General features: G+C 47.9%; 7 protein-coding genes across 7 annotated transcripts; 5 read left to right on the top strand and 2 right to left on the bottom strand.

The window, feature by feature from the left end:
- Positions 1 to 286: 286 nt before the first annotated feature.
- On the top strand, positions 287 to 4556 carry BDW74DRAFT_147834 (putative nuclear envelope pore membrane protein). The gene is made up of 4 exons (XM_073723601.1): positions 287 to 899; positions 952 to 1100; positions 1152 to 4133; positions 4199 to 4556. Exons 1-4 carry the CDS (start codon positions 459 to 461, stop codon positions 4398 to 4400), a joined length of 3774 nt encoding a protein of 1257 aa, XP_073586336.1. The 5' UTR covers positions 287 to 458; the 3' UTR covers positions 4401 to 4556.
- BDW74DRAFT_147830 (rRNA-processing protein UTP22) lies at positions 4557 to 7937 on the bottom strand. The gene has a single exon (XM_073723600.1). The coding sequence runs from the start codon at positions 7893 to 7895 to the stop codon at positions 4578 to 4580; it is 3318 nt and encodes a 1105-aa protein (XP_073586335.1). The 5' UTR covers positions 7896 to 7937; the 3' UTR covers positions 4557 to 4577.
- Positions 7938 to 8457: 520 nt separating this feature from the next.
- Positions 8458 to 10525, top strand: BDW74DRAFT_175391 (cystathionine gamma-synthase; the record flags this gene model as incomplete). The annotated part of the gene is made up of 5 exons (XM_073728320.1): positions 8458 to 8502; positions 8612 to 10004; positions 10056 to 10239; positions 10299 to 10341; positions 10406 to 10525. 5 exons carry the CDS (start codon positions 8458 to 8460, stop codon positions 10523 to 10525), a joined length of 1785 nt encoding a protein of 594 aa, XP_073586334.1.
- On the bottom strand, positions 10254 to 12477 carry BDW74DRAFT_147825 (uncharacterized protein). Its single transcript, XM_073723598.1, has 2 exons — positions 10710 to 12477; positions 10254 to 10536 (listed from the first exon to the last, which is right to left on the bottom strand). The coding sequence occupies exon 1, from the start codon at positions 11950 to 11952 to the stop codon at positions 10846 to 10848; it is 1107 nt and encodes a 368-aa protein (XP_073586333.1). The 5' UTR covers positions 11953 to 12477; the 3' UTR covers positions 10254 to 10536; positions 10710 to 10845.
- Positions 12478 to 12692: 215 nt separating this feature from the next.
- On the top strand, positions 12693 to 13785 carry BDW74DRAFT_110909 (mitochondrial 54S ribosomal protein mL58). The gene has a single exon (XM_073721773.1). It carries the CDS (start codon positions 12917 to 12919, stop codon positions 13520 to 13522), a length of 606 nt encoding a protein of 201 aa, XP_073586332.1. The 5' UTR covers positions 12693 to 12916; the 3' UTR covers positions 13523 to 13785.
- A 269-nt stretch (positions 13786 to 14054) lies between these two features.
- On the top strand, positions 14055 to 15731 carry BDW74DRAFT_175389 (M20 family dipeptidase; the record flags this gene model as incomplete). Its single annotated transcript, XM_073728319.1, has 5 exons — positions 14055 to 14086; positions 14146 to 14177; positions 14231 to 14298; positions 14358 to 15475; positions 15542 to 15731. 5 exons carry the CDS (start codon positions 14055 to 14057, stop codon positions 15729 to 15731), a joined length of 1440 nt encoding a protein of 479 aa, XP_073586331.1.
- A 135-nt stretch (positions 15732 to 15866) lies between these two features.
- Positions 15867 to 20593, top strand: BDW74DRAFT_110880 (DNA repair protein SMC6). Its single transcript, XM_073721771.1, has 14 exons — positions 15867 to 16343; positions 16396 to 16814; positions 16862 to 17381; positions 17430 to 17657; positions 17710 to 18269; positions 18330 to 18423; positions 18479 to 18744; positions 18804 to 19460; positions 19517 to 19619; positions 19682 to 19840; positions 19886 to 20028; positions 20086 to 20134; positions 20191 to 20288; positions 20337 to 20593. The coding sequence occupies exons 1-14, from the start codon at positions 16239 to 16241 to the stop codon at positions 20380 to 20382; spliced, it is 3447 nt and encodes a 1148-aa protein (XP_073586330.1). The 5' UTR covers positions 15867 to 16238; the 3' UTR covers positions 20383 to 20593.
- The last annotated feature ends 255 nt before the right edge of the window (positions 20594 to 20848 follow it).

Genomic DNA, 20848 nt, shown 5'->3' with positions numbered 1-20848 from the left:
TTGCTCAGACGCAAGGATGTAGTTACTGAGCTCACTCTGAGTGCGTCAGTTGTTTTCCACACACTCCTGTGTGGTAAAGGACATAAATGCCAGGTCTTCATCTGAGTTTTAGGGTTGAGGAAAATTCTAAGAAGAGAAAAGACAAGGCACTGGAAACTAGAGGTAAGGTGAATGTTGAAGCTCTTGATGTGGTGCTGAGCTCCCCAAGGCTAGTCCCGATTTAGAATGCGCGCGTCAAAGAAAATATCAGCCATCTTCAAACAAGCTTCGACTCAACAACCACACACCTACATCACAGCGGGTTGACCCTAATACGCTGACTTTGTCCCAGGCGAGCTGTACATGGTTCTCTATTCAACCCGTGTTAAGAATCAATCAGCTTACCATTGACGATTTCCGAATCTCATCTTTCACATCACTACATTGTCTCCCGCGGAAGTCCGCGACCACAGCATGCTATGAGCGACACTCCCCGGCTTCGCTCCGCGTTCCCTTCAACGCCTCGGACAACACAAAGAACGAGAGAGTACAGTGTTCCCAGTTTAAGGTCTACCTCGCAGAATGTTTCACCTTCCAAGCTGTTACAGAACACGCCGTCCGCCGACCAGGATGCGAGCTCATCACTTGTTCCGTCTAGTATAGTTGAACCTCCAACGCAACGACTATACGTAGCGGCTGCCTACGTGGCCCTCAATGCGTGGCGGGTCTACGAGGCCTGGACGGCCTCTGATGACTTGGATTCCACCTGGCTGTTTTTGAAATGGGCCTCGATAGACGGGGTTTTTCTCTTCGGTCTCCAGGCTTTGCGCATTCCCTGGCTGGAATGGGCCTTCCCAACGACACTTGCGCTCTTTCTCATTCATGTCGCCTTCAATGTCTTCTTGATGTTCCGCATCCCGGTATGTGCTATCTTAAGATGAGCGCGGCCAAGCATTGACTGACGCCTCCTAGATCCCGATCGGCATCTGGCTGTCTGGCGCGGTGAGACTGGCTTATGATCGAGAACTGTCAATTTCAGGACAAAGTATTAAACCTGGCGACATAATAAACAACGCATCCCTCATCCTCGGAAAGCAAATAGTTAACATTCTCCCTGAAGGGTAGGCCCACCCCATTGTTTCCTCTTCTTCTCCTGTTAATGTAGAATGCAGGTCAGCCGTCCTGAATCCAGAGCTGGCACCGCTTTGTCTAGATTCTCAGAAAACTACTATTGAATTGCCTATCCGCGTGAATCAAACGGATCCTATTTTGATTGAGCTGCTGCGCCTCGACTTCAACAATGGTGACAGTGAAATCATTTCAATCCCGGCCAAACAATTGAAGCAACTGAAACGGCAGGCAGATAAGAGACATTCCCAGTCAACTGCTGGTCTACACCGTGATCTACTCCTGCCAGTGCGAAAACCCGGATTGTATCGTTTACAGCGTGTCGTGGATGAGTCTAAACTTGAAGTCCGCGTGCGAGCTTCAGATTCCCTCGTCACTACTTGCCCTCGCGCATTGATCAAAAACTCTCATACACATAAGTGCCGGGGCGAGCTCTCGGACTTGGTGTTAACCGTTGAAGGTACCCCGCCTTTGAAAATCAAGTACAGCAGGCAGGTGAACGATCACGACCGGGGCTTCTCATTCCAGAACATCCAACCAGATCATTTGCGCACTCCACTTGTAGGCCACAGGTCCCTTGGTCGGTTGTTTGATGCACGGGAACCGGAGATCAGCTGGGCTCAGAGCCAAGTAATTGAGATTCCTCTGAATGAATCTTTGAACATAGGTGGCGATTGGCTCTACATGATCGAGGAGGTTCACGATGGCTCCGGAAACGTTGCGAATTACTCCATGTACCTGGAAGATTTTGATCGCCTATCCACGAAATCTCTAGCTCAGTGGCATCAATTCTCCGTTCATGAAATTCCCAGGCTATCTCTTTCTGGATGCAATGATCAGCACTTTCTCGAAGTTGCACGTGGGGAGAGCCACCCGCTCCCTGTCAAATTCCACAGCTCAGATCACGGGTATGAGAATGATGGGCCTTTCTCCCTGATTTATTCTTTTAGTGTCGACGGCCAAGGGAGCCTGGACGACCCTGCTCGTACTATCCGCCAATCATCACTCAAAACGGTCGATCAAAAGCCTATGATCAAAGAACCAGGATGGTATTCACTGCAATACGTCTCTAGCCAATTCTGCTCAGGCGAAATCTTTGAGCCCTCGTCATGCTATCTGCATAACCCGCCAGAACCAGAGCTTTCAATACGCTCCGAAGAAATTTTTGATAAATGCGCAAATAGTCCCGTGGGATTGCTTGTTGACCTGGACCTTACGGGTTCGCCGCCGTTCCGAATCAGATATGCTATTGAGACCTCTAAAGGCGTTGAAACTAAACATCAAGTTGTCGATGGGTTACGCGCACAGTTGGATTTCACCCCGTCAGAAGCCGGCCACTATCGGTATCGCTTCCTGGATATCTCTGACAGCATATACGCACCTCGACATTTAGAGAACAAAGTGACAGTGCTAGAGCAAGACGTTAAACCCCCCGCCTCTGCACATTTTGTGGGTACACCGGAGGTGCGCAAGGCCTGTTTTGGTGAACCTATTTCCGTGGACGTCGCTTTTCTTGGAGAGGCACCGTGGACTTTGCAATACGAGCTTGTTCACAATGGCAAGAAGACAAAGCATGTCCTCGAATCCGAAACTGCGAGGTATACGATTGTTACGGACAAACTCGTGAGCGGCGGCGGGTATAACCTCGTATTGACAGGCGTGAAAGACCGCTCTAAATGCAAACGGAATCTTAATGAGATCCTAAAGATTGACGCCAGGTCCAAGCCACCCCAGATTTCCTTCGGTCATATCGACAAAAGCAGAAAGTACTCGGCGCTGCAAGACTCTAAGGTCGACTTACCCATCAGGCTCAGTGGTGAACGGCCCTGGACTTTACAGTACAAGAATCTGGACGCAGATGGTTCGATAGCAACAAAGACGTTCTGGCATGAGAATAGTTTCTTAACTGTGAGCCAAGAAGGACGTTACGAGCTCTTGGGGGTGACGGATAGCTCTTGTCCCGGAACTGTTGACGAGGCAGCGAAAGTTTTTGAGATATCTTGGATACCCAGACCGCAGATCACTGCTATAGATGATACGCCTGTGGGACCCGATGGTTTAGTTGCAAAGAGCAACATCTGTCAGGGACAAAGTGATAGTCTTGAGCTTCGGCTGACGGGAAATCCGCCTTACACGATCCAATGCGAGCAACAAAGGAAAGTGCCTCGAGGCTCTACTTCCGCGCGAGTACGAAGTCTCAAAACAGCACTGCATGCTCTTTCCATGGAATTGGAAACAGCCGAGCCCGGTGATTACACATACCGATTCAAGGAGGTTGGTGATTACCTTTACAATAATGATCCGAGAAGCAACCAAGTCGTGGTCACCCAAAAGGTTTTCCCTCTTCCTTCTGCGCGCTTTGACGCCCCAGGTCGCATTTACGGTTTTTGCAAGGAAGACGACAGTGGCGAGGAGCTTATTCCTCTCACCATGGAAGGTGTGCCACCCTTCTCGCTCGAAATCTCAATCAAACATTACGCGAAGGCGAAGCCAGAAATTGTGTCCATTCCAAATATTAAATCGAATCGGCACAGCCTTCCAATTCCCAGGCGCCATCTCGACTTAGGCCAACATGTTGTTAGCATTTCTAAAGTGCGAGACGCACGAGGGTGCGAGAAAGCCTACCACACAGACCGATCCTCAGTCAGAGTCGCCGTATCAGACGTGCCTACGATCATCCCACTCGAATCAAAGTCCGACTACTGTGTTGGCGAACGCCTTTCCTTTTCATTATCAGGCCATTCTCCCTTTGAGGTGTTTTACACATTCAATACCGTCGCCAGAAAAGCGTCTTCGCAAACCAATCACTTCCGCCGTATCGCAGAGAAGCCCGGCGTCTTTACGATTACTGCCGTCAGTGATGGCGCAAGTGGGAAATGTAAGGCACATAAAGACATTGTGAAAACCATTCACCAAATGCCAAGCGTCAGAATCAGCAATGGTCAAATTTCCATTGTAGATATCCATGAGGGTGGTGAGGCAGAACTCGAATTCGAGTTCTGGGGAACGCCACCATTCGAATTTACGTATGTAGCCTTTTCTATGTCCCTTTAACCCAGCGCAACTTGGCCGGTCTAACTCAATCCTTTAGTTACATTCGAAGCACGAATGCCCGCAAAGGGAAGAGGGCCGAAATACTCGATATCAAGCATGACATCTCTTATGAGCACCAGAAAACTATCAAAACATCTGACGAGGGTACTTACGAGGTTGTGGCCATCAAAGACAAATACTGCTCATTTTCCGCTCAACCGTCAATGGAGAGGAACGAGAAGCTACTAACGAATTCTTGAATGTTCTAGGGGGTTAGCGTGTATTTAAGTTTCTTCCCTTTTGGCCCTTTTTCTTCATCATCTTATGTCATGTTCGGAGTGTATATAGCATTGCACCGGCGCTTCAAGGTATCATTTTACATAACAATGAATACACAACGATTAACCAACATAATTCAAAGGAATATATATTTGCATTCACCTCTTATGGACGTCGACACGAGAAATTATGTCTGACCCCAGCCTGGAGATCTCATTCAAAATGGCCGTACGGTTAATAGAAACGCTGATGTCCGAAGCAGAGCAGTTTGGCCCTTCGGGCGACGTGGAGTATGCAAGACCTAGACTCCAGTTCTTTGGTTTCAAAGTCTGCGGGTTCCAGAGCCCGCCAATAATATCCGATTTCTCACGCCCCCAGAAGAACAAGATGTTTGGGCTGAAGCAAGCCTGGAGATCACGGAAAAATGCGCTGATCACGGCGTGTTTCTTAGGTCGAGCAGGGTCGCTCGGTACGCTGAGGTTCTTGAATTTCGCTGCCGAGGCTGATCGTTCGAGCAGTAGCTTCGGGCGCAAGTGAATAACGAAATCATAAGGCTCGAGCGCTGGAAGGAACAGCTGCGTCACATCGAGTTCAGGTCCTTGTTCTCGCACAACCTTCATCACAGCTTTGGCGAGTGTGCAGATTCGCGCAGCCACTACTTTAGGAGGCATCTCGTATTGTGTCCATGTTACACCTTCGGGGTCAAGGTCTGAGCCGACAAACATGGAAACGCTATTCATTGCTGGGTCGATGCTTCGCCATGCGACGAAATTGGTCCGTATGGTTTCAATTGTGGCCTGGTCGAGTTCGCCACCTAGATCAACGACCAGCGGCTCCTGCTGCCAATTCCATCGTGAGATTAAATGTAACGTTCTCAAAAAACCAGCCATTACACTTGACGGAGTCTCCCAAGGGTGTGGTCGAGTAAATGCCCGTACAGCCATAAATTCAATAAGCTCTTCGTTGACGTGCGCATCAAAGAGATGGGAACTGAACCAGTACTTGAGAAGCCGTATAGTAGGAGACAGAAGTGGAAGACGAGTGCATAGCGTCCTGATCGCCTGCGAGAGGCGAGGACAATGAAAAAAACGCCGCTTGTACGCAGAAAGTGCATACGCAATCTCCTGTTTCGTTTGCAGACTTCTGCCTTGCTCTTTAACTCCACGTTCAAGGAGTGTTTGCTCTCGATCGTGATAAATTCGAAGGCGAAACACGATCCCAGACACATGAGTGATGTCTAGAAAGGCGTTGTTAAGTATTTTGCTCTGTTGATTCTCCAACCCAACTTGCGCCGAAGAGAAGTCACCAAGTTCGGTCAATGCGTCGCCTATTTTCACATAAAAAGCAACCTTTGTCATTTGAATAGCTACAAGGTTGTCTGGCCACCGTGCTGAGCTCTCAAATTGTAGCACAACGTCAACGGTAGTGTCATTCGCTCCATCTACACGCAACGCCGTGTATCGAAGCATCGGACTGGCTGGTGCTAAATGCCTCACAGTTAAGGGAACTCCTTCCATTGACTGGACGGATTTTTCCAAAGTATTGAAAGCATCACTAATGAGCTGAAAAGCAGAGTCAGAATACGACACTACTCCATCGCCGTTGTTCTGAAGCTGTTCATCGAACCCATCACCAACGTAGCCTATGTCGTTTTCGCGATATTGAAAGTGACGTTTTAGAATATGGAGAATAATCTGGTGCACGATCGACGAGGAAGAATCTTCGGACCACACTAAACTCTCGCGAATGCTACCGTCTTTAAAGCGCCTCAGCTCGGCTTTCTCACCCCAAAATACACGAAACGATGCAGCTGCTTCAGTCTTCTCTGCAGATGGGCCATGATCGACCACGCGTGTAGCATTCTCAGGATTTAGGAGTAGGCCCACAGATAGGCGTCGCGTCGTGGCTTTCCGGTGGCCTTTGGATTCCATAGACCACGTCCCAGTAGGAGGCGTGGAAATGTAGATAAGATCGACCCTATCTCCCAAAGCTTGCACAAGCACTTCATAAATTTCATTTGTTTTGTGGAATGCTGAAACAGCATCATTTTCCGTGACTGAGAGGGTGAGAAATCGATCGAATCTGAGTAAAGGTTCATCAATCTTCAGAATGAAAACCTTCTCAAACTTATCGTCTCCGGACTCATTTAACATTCTGAGCGTATTTCCTGCTTCGCGGCGAAGGAAGTTGTATGACCATGGTGTCATCTTGTAAAGGACATTCAACCCTCTTTTGCCGTCATAGATAACAGGGCCTTTGTTTGGAAATGAGACGTGATATGCAGAAAGCAACAAAGGGTCTGTCAGATCCCTGCCATTGAGGAATTGTACGGTCGCTTTGAACAGTTGATAACTGCTATACGATTTCAGGAGAACCGGCTTCCCATTAGGGCCTCCCGATTCCAACAAGAAGGACATGAGCACCGACCATTCAAACCCACCAAACCCACCCTTAAGCGAAGAAGAGCAAAATCCACGTTGCCTGAGCCATATACGGCCAAGAAGACATGCATCTCGAAACGATTCACAGCTTTGGGCAGCTGAAGATAAAATTTTGTGATAGAGCGACACAGTGGCTTCTGAACGGAGACACGAATTGTAAAATGGAGTCGGCTCATTTCTGCTTTCTCCTTCTGAGCTGTGTCGTATATTATTTTTCATAGGAAGAGTGCGGGAGATTGGGAATAGAGTATCTTCAACTGCGGTGATGATGCGGATCTGGAATTTCGGATGTCCCTGTCCAGATTTCGTGGCCGAGGGTTGTAGTAATATGATTGGGCGGAGTGCATCTCCATCCTGGCAATCGAACATCATATCAAGGCCTGTAGTCTTTTTGCCTCTGATTCCAGCAGCAATGCATGCAACATAATACGCTCGTTTGTGGAAATACCGATAGTTAGTGTAGTCTTTTTCCTGGAAGATAGAACTTGGCATAGTCACAGACATGTCAACAATGTATGGCGCCGCCGTTTTCGAGGCAGTCCTGAGTGCAAAACTTCCAACCACGTTGACGTTTGCGGGTCGGGCAAACATAACTGTATACTTGGTACCCTTCCCGGGGCGCGGTTCAGGATACGGGACAATAACGCCATGAAGTTGACGCATCTCTTTCTCAGCATCCAACGCCAGTTTTGCTGGCAATTGCGGCAGATTCTCAATCAAGTTCTTCAGTTCAAGGAGAGTGTCTTTGACCGTCGCAAGTTGTTTGTCGTATAATGGCCTTGACTCTGTGATCAAATCGTCCAGCTGCAGTTTGAAGAAGCTTGACTTATAGAGTCCGCTAGCAAGCACCATTTCGGTGGCACCTGCATTCCCAATGGGTCTAATTGGCTTCAACGTGCCGGGCTGCTTCAACGCATCGAGTTCGGTCAGACGATTTGCGCCGTAGTCCGGTGCTGAGGATGTTGAGTTTTCAGTACGAGTGACTCCACCAGAAGGAGGACTCAGTTTCCTTCGCTTGACGGCGTGACTAGACATCTCGGGGGTGGTCTGCGAGATTGAGAAAGGTAAACCGTGAAGTCCTGAGCTCGCTCCAACTCACCAAACTTTTTTTTCTGCGGTAATCGATAACCTAAAGCTCCGGCGATAACATCACGTGGACAGTGCGATAGTGGCACGTGAATGGCTACGCTTCGACAGCCCGATTCCGAGGCCGCTGAAGAGTACCACTTTCAAATCAAGGTCTCGGATTGAACGTTGTAGACCACCGTATCGGCTATTTCGAGCGCCTGTTTATCCAGACCAGTGCGATTGCCAACTTTGTCACCCAGATGTGCTGCATACGAGTCCAGAAACAAACTACTCTGGAGTCTGGACCTGACTTAAGCGAACTATGACTCCGAACTATGACCCCTCTAAAGTATTAAGCCTCAAGATAATTGGCCGGCTGCCTCCACGCTCTTCGCCGAGATCGCTGGCTGCTTTATAATTTCTATCAACTCTCAACTCTCCTTGATGCCCAATTCTTACCGTGCTCATATTATTTCTATATGCAATTGCACCAAATTACCCTTGAATACTGTTGTTATCATTTGGCAGCATGTTTCAGGAGACCGGTGGCTCGGTTCCACCCAACACGGATCATGTATGTATATGCCCCGCGTACCCCCGCGTACATGTATCACTATTGGAAATTCTTGCGTAATAAATACATTCGTGCGCGGAATTCCTACTTGCTAATTGATGCTACCTAGGCTGTGAGCGTGTCACTTCCGACCTGGGAGGCGAATGTGGCGTATGAGGAAGGAGAGCTGTGGGTTTTGAACAAGATGCAATGTGGTTATCCACGATTTTTCGTTCACCCTATCATCCAGGAACTCGCCAAGGAGATTGTGTCTAGGTTTGGAAATGCGGACTACGAAGCAGCGACACTTTTCCCATCTTCGGGCACTGCGCGAGTGTGCCACTCGTTCATTTTGTCGAAGATTTCGCCTGAAGAAGCGCATAAGATCCGGGTTCTCGACTTCGCCCCTACCAAGCAACTAGAAACCGAACTGAGCACCGTCAAGTCGCTTTTATCTTGTGTCGTGTATCCCAACGAGTATGCGAAAGTTGCAAAACAAGCATGGCAGCACACTGGAGACGGTGTTTCGAGTCGGCGAGGCGAATTCTGTCTCGGTGCCTTGAAAGACGGTCTGCTGGTGGAAAAGAAAAGGGCTGCAACTGACACTACAGCCCAGGTCATCCATAAAGGCCCGCGGCGATATCAGGGACGAAGCCCCATGAACGGGGTAGGGCAAGGAGCATCGCATGTGGCAGCGTCCGCCAAGGAGCCTCAAGAAGGCCGTGAATCAGTCCAGTTTATTGAAGAACGTTTTGGACGAAACTTGAGTACATCACTGGCTAGTCAGGCAAAGATTGCTGTACGCAGGCGAATAGCAGGTGTTTTGACTGCAGACGTGGACTTGAGTGAGGCTCTAGGGAAAACCTCACAAGAAGGGAGAGTTGCAGGGCTCTCCGAGTCCGATGTCTTCCTCTTTCCCAGTGGCATGAGTTCAATCTTCAACTCCCATCGGTTGCTCCTCGAGGCGAAAGGCTCCATGCAAAGCGTCTGTTTCGGATTTCCATACATTGATACCCTGAAAATTCTTGAAAAATGGGGTCCGGGCTGTGTCTTTTACGGCCGAGGTTCATGTGAGGATTTGGATAATTTGGAGTCGCGATTATCCGGTGGAGAGAGGTTCTTAGGACTCTTCACCGAATTCCCGGGCAATCCCCTACTCAAAGCTCCCGACCTTAAGCGAATTCGAGCTCTAGCAGACAAGTATGATTTTGCCGTGGTTGTTGATGAAACGGTCGGCAATTTCCTCAATATCAATGTGCTCTCTTACGCGGATATCGTGGTCAGCAGTCTGACAAAGATATTCAGCGGAGACAGTAATGTCATGGGAGGAAGTGCGGTGCTTAATCCACACAGCAGTTACTATCAAATACTGAAAGATACGTTCAGCAGGGGTTACGAAGACAATTTATGGGTAGAAGATGCCGTCTTCCTTGAAAGAAATAGTCGTGACTTTGTTTCTCGCATCGAAAAGATTAACCACACAACAGAGGAGATAACAGCAATGCTCAAAGAGTCTCCACTTGGTAGGCCGCCTTCTTCGTACCAAACTAGAAGTTGTTCTGACCTGAAAGCAGTCAAAAAGGTGTATTATCCTAAATACAGCCCTACCTTGCCTTTCTACGAGGCGTTCCGCACTCCAAACGGAGGTTATGGCGGTCTGTTTTCTGTCACTTTCCATTCCACGGCAGAGGCGATCGCCTTCTTTGATAATCTGGAAGTTCTGAAAGGTCCCAGTCTTGGGACTAACTTCACACTGAGGTAGGACTCGCGTTTGGCGTAAGGTTGTTTCTTGGAGAAGTTGCTTATCATTGTTTTAGTTCTCCATATACACTACTTGCTCACTACGGCGAGCTCGAATGGGTACGTATTCAACCTCTTCAACACGGCAGCTTTGTCCCGACTTAGTCTAACCAATATTGCTTAGGCGAGTTCGTTTGGTGTAGAGTTTGACTTGGTGAGAATAAGCGTTGGCTTGGAAGATGTACCAGTGCTTCGAACTAAGGTGCAACAAGCACTTGATGCAGTTGCAGCGATATCTCAGTAAATGACAAGTGCCTACAGTTTATTCTACTTATCAGTATAAACCATCACTAAATAAACCAGCTATGGTTTCAGTCGACTACATATCCCTTTCAAGCGAAACATGGGATTCAAACAATGATCACTGGTGCAGGAATGTCAAAGAAAAAAGGGAAAAAAAAAAAAAATCTTGAGCAAAACAAACTTACTATATAGAGTCCTAAGATCAAAGGTGTGGAATGACAGAGCCCACAGGGCTGATTCAAGAGACAATTATACAATAAATATACGCTGTTCGGGAGAGGAGAAAAGCAGAAAATTTTCAGAAATGGTCGAGTATAAGCTTCAGTCATAGCTACCCATTGTATTCGGCAGTTGATTTCGGAATGCGCCTAGGTCTCCGCTCCCCGTTCGCCATAAGGCCTGGCCCATGGTTTCAATGTTCAAATCACCACTCAAGCTGGGGGAAACCGGTCTTTGAGTAGCAAATAGTGGACTCTCAGCACCTCGTACGCTTCGATTTGGAGAAAGCTCCAGCCCTTTGAATGACGCTGAAATGCTCGTCGGTGGTGAAGTCCCAAAACCATGAGAAGACGTTGGTGAATTCAAGGGTGACTGGGACATGTTGCGATACACTCCGGCAGACGGGTTAGGACTGCCCGAGCCCCTGTTGCAAGTCTCGCTGCTTAGCGGGTACTCGACTGTTTCGGCATTCTCAGCATTGATGACATCAGCAAAAGAGATAAAGCTTAAGCGACGTATATCATTCACTTCGAGCCCTTGAGTGATAGTCGGAATCTCTTCAGAATCACCAATGTTCATGAGACTGTTGGATGCATGGGATTGCAAGGAATGTTCTGCATGGAACGCAGTCGTAGCAGGATGATGTATGTTTTGAGTGATAATCTCAACTGAGTCAGGGTCGAGCCCGTTGTCCGTGATCGCCGCCGAGGATGCTTCCAGAACCGGAGGAATGTGGTTCTCCGTTCTAATATGTGACGGAATCGACGGCGACGTCTGCGGTAACAGAATATCTTCCTGTACACTGCGTTCAAATATTAAGGACGCAGGTGAATTGGCCTGTAAGGGAGATTGTTGGACTGCTCGCCCTAGCGATGATGGAGTTCGGTGCGGCGCCCTTCCTCGTGGTGTTGAGATTGAGCTGTTGCTCGGGGATATTGCCAATGGTTTTGGGCGGGTGACACCAGGGTTCATTGTTGAATGCGAATCGTAGGTCAATCCCATGGCAGACTCCTGACCTTCATCCTCATTCTCCCCTGCCACATAACTGGAGCGCCGACGGCGGACCATCCGCGACGGTTTTACTTGCTCAGTGTAGGCTTCGATATGTGTAGCAGTACCAGGAATTATGCCCATGAATGTGGTCGTATTTTGAGCCTGCTGAGCCTGCGCGCTGTCGCTGAGGCTCCCGATTTCCATGGTCTTTTCCATCGTCAAAGGCCTATATTCTCAGCTAAGGGATTTTTGGTACATGCGCTTGATAGTCGAGGCATACAACTGTACGCAAAGAATCGACTCGTCAGGGAACGGTCAAATAATCCGCTTATCATCGATTAAAACTCAAGTTCTCAGTCGTTCGCTTGAGCCGCAGCGCAAGGCGAAATGGGGTCTAAGATATCAAGTCATGAACACTCCAGGGTCCACGACCTACGTTGGCATTATGCTAGTTACTCGCGGGCGACGAATACACGAGGCTCACACAATGACCCAAAAAGGGCTTCTGACACCCATCAATCAGTTGGATAAATTGAGGGTTGATGAAGGTATTTCAGGTGCGGACAGATCGGAATAAGAGCATTTGTTGAATCGAAAGCAGGAAGGGAGGAGAATCAGACCGGGAGGATGGAACTAGCTATATATACGGATAATCAGTATCGCGTAAATATACTCGCAAGAATACAAGTTCAGCATATGGTTTCAGCAAAGAGGTTCTGAGATGAATTGGTCTCATCTGTTATCAGGCCTAACAGTGGTTGAGTTGCATCGGGGGTCACAGTAGTGAGTGAGAAGTGGTGTGAGCACATGACATCTGCCAAGAGTAGGCTTCTAATTGGAAACAGCACCATTGGATGTGCATAGTTAATAGCATTTATGCCCAGCTGACAAATCACTGACTTATGGCCAAATTCTGGCACGGAAAAGTCAACCTTGCAGCATCTTCCACCACCACGAGCGTCTTGAGGACTCACGCGCTTCTAGTAAGCAACGCATTGACTACGTGTATTGCTAAGACCTTAGGTACACACGCTCTGGCCCTCACATCTTTCAATCTTTTGTACTAACTGCTTGTTTTTGAGGTGGTTCGCTTTCCTCGGGTTTGATCGGGCAACTTTGTTCGCTTCTCGCGCCATTAATTGTTTTGATAATCGGAAGCGAACAAAATTGGGGCGAACCGATGATGGCGACTTTCGTTACCGTTTCTAGACGGCCTATCATGGGCCTACCTTTTCTTCTGCCTTCATACGAGCCAATCTCTCTAGAGTTGCGTCGGAATCAGTCTTCCTACAGGCGCACCAAACAACGTCTACGCGTTAAGCCAGCTGCCCCTTTCGGCTTATCCTCGGATAAAAGCCACAGCCATATTATCTACAACCCTCCGTCGAGTTCACCATCTGTGTATCACACCCCTACGAAATTCCTTCCCGCTAACGACGCTCGACGAAGTCTTCGCGCTGATTACAACGCCAATGCCCCAGCGGTTGAAGAACTCCCTTCTGTGTTTAAATCAGAAGCGCAAAAAAAATATCATTTAACGCCGTCAGACGTAACTGAGATTCGCAAGCTCCGATTGAACGACCCGATGACTTGGAGCCGAGGCAAACTGGCGAAACGCTTCGATTGTTCTCCTCTATTCATCGCCCAGGTATGCGAGACAAGTCCACAGAAAAAAGAAATTCAGAAGCAAGTCCTACAGGCAGTTCAGTCAAGATGGGGTGCGAAGCGCCGGATGGCGAGGGAAGACCGCAAGTTGCGGAAAGAGACGTGGGGACGAGACGAATGAGACTAGACATATGTGGATTCTCCGTTGCGCGCACTGATTATCTTTGCTACTTGGCTTGCCGAGCGTCTTCAGAGCAGGCCAGAATGGTGCCTTTGTACAGTAGTAGTAGCCAGGCTTGTATAAGCAAGCCTTGTAATATTCTGGATTAACCCGTGTACTGAATTGCATTACGATATTTCGAATTCTTCCCGGCCAATAACAAGCACTAGGAATCAAATCAATCTGGATATCTCTGCTCCAGGGGCCAAGATTCAGGGCGCTTAGCTACGGAAAATTCGCGGTTGGCAGGCCGCCAGGCGTCGGGGATTGCCGTTAGGTAAACCTTAGCCCACCCGAGGAAGTGCATGAAATCCAACAGAGAATGCCCCTCATCCTCCGCCGCATCACTTCTTCACTCAGAGACAATCGGTCATATCTTCTATTGTCTTTAGCCTTCGCCAGGGGCTATCAGGTATCGCGATATCCGGTTACTAGTCGAACTATACCCCAATCATCCCCTCGCTCATTCTACGGACATATTAGTGACCACAAAATGGCGCCACAACTCGAGCCCTTTTTCAAGCAGTGCGTGGTCCGTCAATCGGAATTTGGGAGTGCAGTCTAACCATACATTGCGTTTGAAGGGTTGATGACCTCTCTGGCTCATTTATTGATCGTAAGTCTCCATCTCCGGTATTGTCCTATAGGTGCACTGACCTGGCCCAAAAGGTTTGCGCAAGGCTGTGGCAATCCCCTCTGTTTCTGCACAGGATGAGAACAGGAAGGATGTCTTCAAGGTATATATTGCATGCTTCACTATTGTCCACTACGCTAACTATTGGTTCCCCATTTCAAGATGGCAGAGTTCCTTGCCTCCGAACTCAAAGCCTTGGGAGCTGAGGTACACCAAAGGCCTTTGGGAAAACAGCCAGGAAAAGAGCATCTTGACCTTCCCCCAGTAGTCATAGCCCGGTACGGAAATGACAAAAATAAGAGAACCATTTTGGTCTACGGTCATTACGATGTGCAGCCCGCTTTGAAGGAAGATGGCTGGGCTACGGAACCCTTTGAGCTCACTGTTGACGACCAAGGGAGGATGTTTGGTCGTGGAAGCACCGATGACAAAGGACCAGTTCTGGGCTGGCTGAATGTGATTGAGGCTCACAAGAAGGCAGGCGTTGATCTACCTGTCAACCTCCTCTGCTGCTTCGAAGGCATGGAAGAGTATGGCTCTGAAGGCCTTGAAGAGTTCATTCATTCGGAGAGCAAGGGCTTTTTCAAAGACGCAGATGCTGTGTGTATATCAGACAATTACTGGCTGGGGACCGAGAAACCCTGCCTGACGTACGGTCTACGAGGATGCAATTATTACTCTGTCAGCGTCTCAGGTCCTTGCCAGGACCTCCATAGCGGTGTCTTTGGCGGTTCTGCACATGAGCCAATGACAGATCTTGTTAACGTCCTGTCCAAACTTGTGGATTCTCAAGGCAATATTCTGATCCCTGGTATCATGGACCTCGTCGAGCCGGTCACGGAGGAGGAGAAGTCTTTATACACTAACATAAGTTACACAATGGAGAACCTGCACGAGTCATTGGGAAGCCAGACTGGGATTCATCCAACCAAGGAACGGACTCTCATGGCTCGCTGGAGGTTCCCATCCTTGTCTATTCACGGTATTGAGGGCGCATACTCCGCTCCCGGAGCCAAGACTGTCATCCCAGCAAAGGTCATTGGCAAGTTCTCCATTCGAACTGTACCCAACATGGAGAGCGCAGATGTGAACAGGCTTGTTTTTGAATATATCAAATCTGAGTTCTCTAAGCTGAACAGCAAGAACACGTTGGATGTATGGTTACAGCATGACGGGAAATGGTGGGTCGCCAGCCCTAAGCACTGGAACTTTGCGGCTGCCAGCAAAGCTGTGAAGCAAGTGTTCGGTGTAGAGCCGGATATGACTCGAGAGGGAGGAAGGTATGTGCTCAATCAGTGATTTATCATCAAAATGCTGCATGTCGCGCATTTACTAACATATACTAGTATTCCGATCACTTTGACCTTCGAAGAGGCAACGGGTAAGAATGTTTTGCTCTTACCGATGGGAAGCTCAACTGATGCCGCGCATTCCATCAACGAGAAACTTGACAAGAGAAACTATATTGAAGGAATTAAGTTGCTTGGTGCTTATCTGCATTATGTTGCAAAGGAGCCTACAGATACAGCAGCTTAGACACTACCGTATATCTCGGCAAGGGGCGGTTGACTCTGGGAATTGTCCGCAAGTCACTACACAAGTTTGATCTTCGCTCAAACATTCGGATAAATCAAGTTGAGTACTCAGTATAGTTAGCGCAATTGTATGATCTGGGGTGGAAGTGGAGTTCTGGCATAAGAAGTAGGAGTCTGACTACTCCGTAAAGGTAACGTAAGGTGAATGGACACTCACGTGAGAAGGCGCCTCGGCGACGCGCCAACGCGCCAACGCGCCAACGCGACTGGGCTATTCCATTGGCGGTTCGTTGAGTTGAATCGAAAGACAAAGACCAACATCAAAGCCCAGCACTATACGTCGTATCCATGCCTTATTTCTTTCGCTGGAACTCATGAAACGCATGATACATTGATCATTACGACAACACGGCCACCACAAATCTGTTGGGACACATGACTCCCTCGCAAACGTATTATGAAGGCTCTCGACTTCGCAGTTTAATGACCATATCATCTTTATCTTTATATGCTCGAAATGTCAGATCGGAAACGCTCACAAAGCTCTCCAGACCCTACCGACTCGGATAGTGAAGGTAATTCCTCAGAAAGATCCTCCACTCCCCTCCAATCGGTGCGTGTCAGTGTCCTTCCACTACACCTTTTCGAGCTAACATGTTAGGCAGAGAAAACGGCCCCGTGTATCCGTCTCACCCGAGTCTGAAGCACATGAACAAAGATCTAAAACTAGCAATGATGATCGAGATACAGAGCGGGGGATCAGATCATATACCGTGGACATTGACCAGGACGAAGAGGAGCTCGAGTTGCTCGCGACACAACTTATTCAAGAAAAATATTCTTTTGCCAGTGACGAGCCCAATGTGCCTTCAGAACATGGCATTCTTGAGCGAGTTGAATGCTATAATTTCATGTGTCATGACCACTTCCAAGTGGAACTCGGTCCTTTAATCAACTTCATCGTGGGGAAGAATGGCAGCGGCAAGAGTGCCGTTCTGACTGCTATAACACTATGCTTGGGTGGAAAAGCGTCGGCCACTAATCGAGGTCTAAGTCTCAAAAGCTTCATCAAAGAAGGTAAAGAGTAAGTGCCACTTCTTCCCATGAGCTTCTCAATGCTGACTCGCTAAGGTCCGCTACTATTATTGTTCGAATCAAAAACCAAGGCGACGGGGCTTATCTACCTGACGATTTTGGAAAGTCAATCATCGTGGAGCGTCATTTCTCCAAAAATGGCACGAGCAGTTTCAAACTCAAATCAGAGAGCGGGCGTATCATTTCCACAAAAAAAACTGAACTTGAGGCCATCATTGATCATTTCACACTGCAATTCGAGAATCCCATGAATGTTTTGTCACAGGATATGGCTCGCCAATTCCTCAGCTCCTCCAGCCCGGTTGAAAAGTATAAGTTCTTCGTGAAAGGCGTTCAACTAGAACAACTTGATCAGGATTATCGACTGATTGAAGAGAATGGTGACCTAATTGAAGAGAGGATTCTGAGCAAACAGCAAGATTTATCCATCTTGAAAAAGCGCAGGGACGCAGCCAAGAAGAAAATGGACTTGTCAGATCAGCAAGAAAATCTCAGAAAAGAACAGAGACACCTTCGACATCAGGCAGCATGGGCCCAGGTAGAAGAACGGGAAAAAGTATGGCACGTTCTAGTACTGTTCAAGTTGCAACACTAATTCAATTAGATTAGAGAATCTTTGGTGGCCGAAATGTCTGGCATGGACCGCATGATTGTCGAAACCGAGGGCGAAGTTGAAAAATGCGATGCAGCTATCCGTGAGGTGGAGGCAGAAGCTGAAGCAGCCGCCGTATATTCCCGAGAGGCATCCGCTAAAGTTGACAATGCTCAGAGTGAAAAAAATGATATCCAAACAAAGTGGACTGAGATCATGGATAATCGGCTTGAGCTTCAGGTACTACCAAAATTCCACGCAATCGATGGACATCTGTTAACATCACACGAAGGCTGAACAACGCCGAATAAAGCAGCATGTGACCGAAGCAGAAACGCGGATCAAGGAAATACATCAAAAAATTGATCAAGAAACACAGCGGCTAGCCGATGCTCATGGTGGTGGCTTTTCGCGAATGCTAGAGGAACTTGAACGAGCCAAGCAGGATGCTTCGGAGGCTCGTAGACAAATCGATGAACACGAGCAGGAGTTACAGCAGATGTACGGCGACGTCAAAGAGGCCGGGAAAAAAGAACGAGCGGCACATCAACCTATCGCACAAGCCAGGCGTGAATTCGAAGAAGCTGAGGCCCTACTGCATAACCTTATCAAAGAAGGTAGTGGCAGAAACTCAGGGTATCCGGATAAGATGCCAGTCCTTGCCAAAGCAATCCAGCAAGAACAATCATTTACTGAGAAGCCTGTTGGGCCTATTGGAAGCTTAGTAACTTTGCTCAAGCCAGAATGGTCATCTATCTTGGAAAGCTCCTTTGGAGCAACGTTGAACGGCTTCATTGTAACCTCGAAACGGGACCAAAGCATTCTATCCGGAATCATGCAACGAGTTAATTGGTAGGTAGAAGTTTGTCCGCATCTGTCTCGCTGCTTTTTTGCGATTAACGATGCATCCAGTTCAGTGCCAATTTTCATTGGCGGCGGTGGTCGTTTAGATACGTCACATCATGAACCAGATCAACAATATGATACTGTTTTACGAGTTCTGCAGGTACGATATCACCCAACTGTATCGTGGCGGTTTGCAATTAACATCAGGGGATTAGTTCGATAACGAGCTGGTGCGCCGACAGTTGGTCATCAATCATGGTATAGAGCAGAACCTTCTTATTGAAAATTTAGAAGAAGCGTCATCTGTGCTATTTGACGGTGAAAAACCAAACAACGTCAAACGATGCTATTGCATTAACCAGTCGGACAGGCGCCGAGGAATTCATTTGTCCTATAATCGGTCTGGTGAGCCAAACCAGTCTCCTGTTTCAGTTTATGGCGGTAACCCGCGGATGAAATCGGATCGCGACTCGCAAATCCGGTAAGTATCACACTTCCATTCTCCTGCAGTACATCGCTCACAAAGGTGTGCCTATGTAGAATCCAACGCGAAGCAGTGACCAGTCTAAAACAAGTCTTGAACGATCATCAAGAAGAGCTACGCTCTGCTCAATCTCATCTCACACGCTGTAAGCAGAATTGTGAACGAATTGAAAGAAGCAAAACAGATCTCTTTGTTGAGATTCAACGGAAGGATGATCATGTCGATGAGCTCGAGGAAGCACTTCAGAAAGAGGGTAATCAAGATGGAGATCTTGAAATACTCCAAGCATCTCTCCGGGAAGCCCAAGAGGAAAAGGGTACTCATGAAGGTTCTCTCAATGATGCGAAAAATGCCCTGGCAGAAATCATGCAACACATGAAAGAAATCAAGAAGGAGCAAGATGCTAAGCTTGCCGAAATCAAGAAGCTCCAAGAAGAGCTCGGTGTTGCTGAGAGCGAGGAGCACATGATAGCTGACAAAAAACGCAAACGAATCCATGAGAAAAATGCAGCAATTGAGCTAATCGAGGATATCAATCGACGCCGAGATCGTTTACGACAGAGAAGAGATGCCGCCGATGCTGAAGTAAATGATTATATCACAAAGGCGAGTTTGATTTGCGAGCGTGTTGAGATTAACCAAGGCGAAACCCCTACCAGCTTAGACTACAGGCTCGAGAAAATCAACCGAGACATGGCCAATCACAGCCGACAGTTCGTCAACGTCCAATGTCTCCTAGGTCAGTCACTCAGGGCTAACAGGAATTTAGGTTGGGTGCCAGTCGAGAAGAAATAGGTGCCGAAGTAGGAAAGACTGAACATGATTATCAACACGCAAAAAAACAGTTGGACGATTTTGGCTTGCTTCTTCAGGTACTGCCATCCCCAGTCCTTCCGTTTTCGCTTGTGCTCGTCACTAAAAAGGCCACGCATAGGTCCTCAAACTCACTCTTGACCATCGTCAACGACGTTGGCTTCATTTCAGATCGCAGATCTCCTCCCGCGCCAAAGCCCAATTCACTTATCTTCTAAGTGAGAGGAGTTTCCGCGGGCGACTTTTAGCGGACCATGAGAACAAGACTCTAGATTTACAGGTTGGTCTATTGGATAAACTTTGCCAGCACGCACTTACTCTGCAGGTTGAACCCGATATAACAAAGGACAGCAGCGAAGGACGCGGTGCGAGAACACTCTCTGGTGGGGAAAAGTCCTTCTCGCAGGTTTGCCTTTTACTAGCGCTCTGGGAGGCCATGGGATCACCTATCCGCTGTTTGGACGAGTTGTGAGTAATAAATCCTTAGGTGTCTAATTATTGACTACTTCACTGACATCTCCCCAGCGATGTCTACATGGACCACATCAACAGAAAGATGGCGATTGACATGCTTGTATGTGGACTTGCAAATTGCCCAAATACCAAATCTTGCTAAGTCACAATCTTTAGATGTATGCCGCCAGACGGTCGGTCGGTCGCCAGTTCATCCTCATTACGCCTGGCTCAAGGGCTGAAATCAGCCTTGCGCCTGATGTCATGGTAAAAGAGTACGTAACGAACGTACTCTATTCGCAACTTGACTGACTGTCCTATAGGTTAGCAGAACCGGAACGGGGACAAGCAAGACTGTCTTTTCGATAGTTTAGCAGCCGCTGAGTAGAATCTACCATACTCGATTGAAACCACTTTACTAAAGGCCATTTTCTTCTCTATCAACCGAGCATTCAGACTCCATGCTTACCATTGTCAGTCTTTCGGCTCAAAAATAAGGTAGCTAGATGTCAACGGACTGTTTTGCTCCTTTCAACCATCGAAGGCCAGAAGACGAGTCATTGTAAATTGTGCCCAGAATAACCAACTAGCCTTTTGAGAGTATATCCTATGTGATAGCAACTACTACAATAAAGGTACTCCTGAAATTTACCAATAGTAGGCTGTGTGCCTAAGCTGTATGGTGTAGTTATGTAGTTGGTTACATGTAGTGATCCACTGCCTGCTCGCCAAATCAACTTGAGAGTATGGCCAATTTTTACCGCCTCCCGTAGGTACCTCTCTTACTTGCTGTACCACTTCACCTTCAACTTTGACCACCACAGCAAACCACACT

This window comes from Aspergillus multicolor, assembly GCF_047715735.1.
Source record: "Aspergillus multicolor strain CBS 133.54 unplaced genomic scaffold BDW74scaffold_5, whole genome shotgun sequence".
Classification (NCBI taxonomy): Eukaryota; Fungi; Ascomycota; class Eurotiomycetes; order Eurotiales; family Aspergillaceae; genus Aspergillus; species Aspergillus multicolor.
This window is presented reverse-complemented; position numbering and strand designations above follow the sequence as displayed.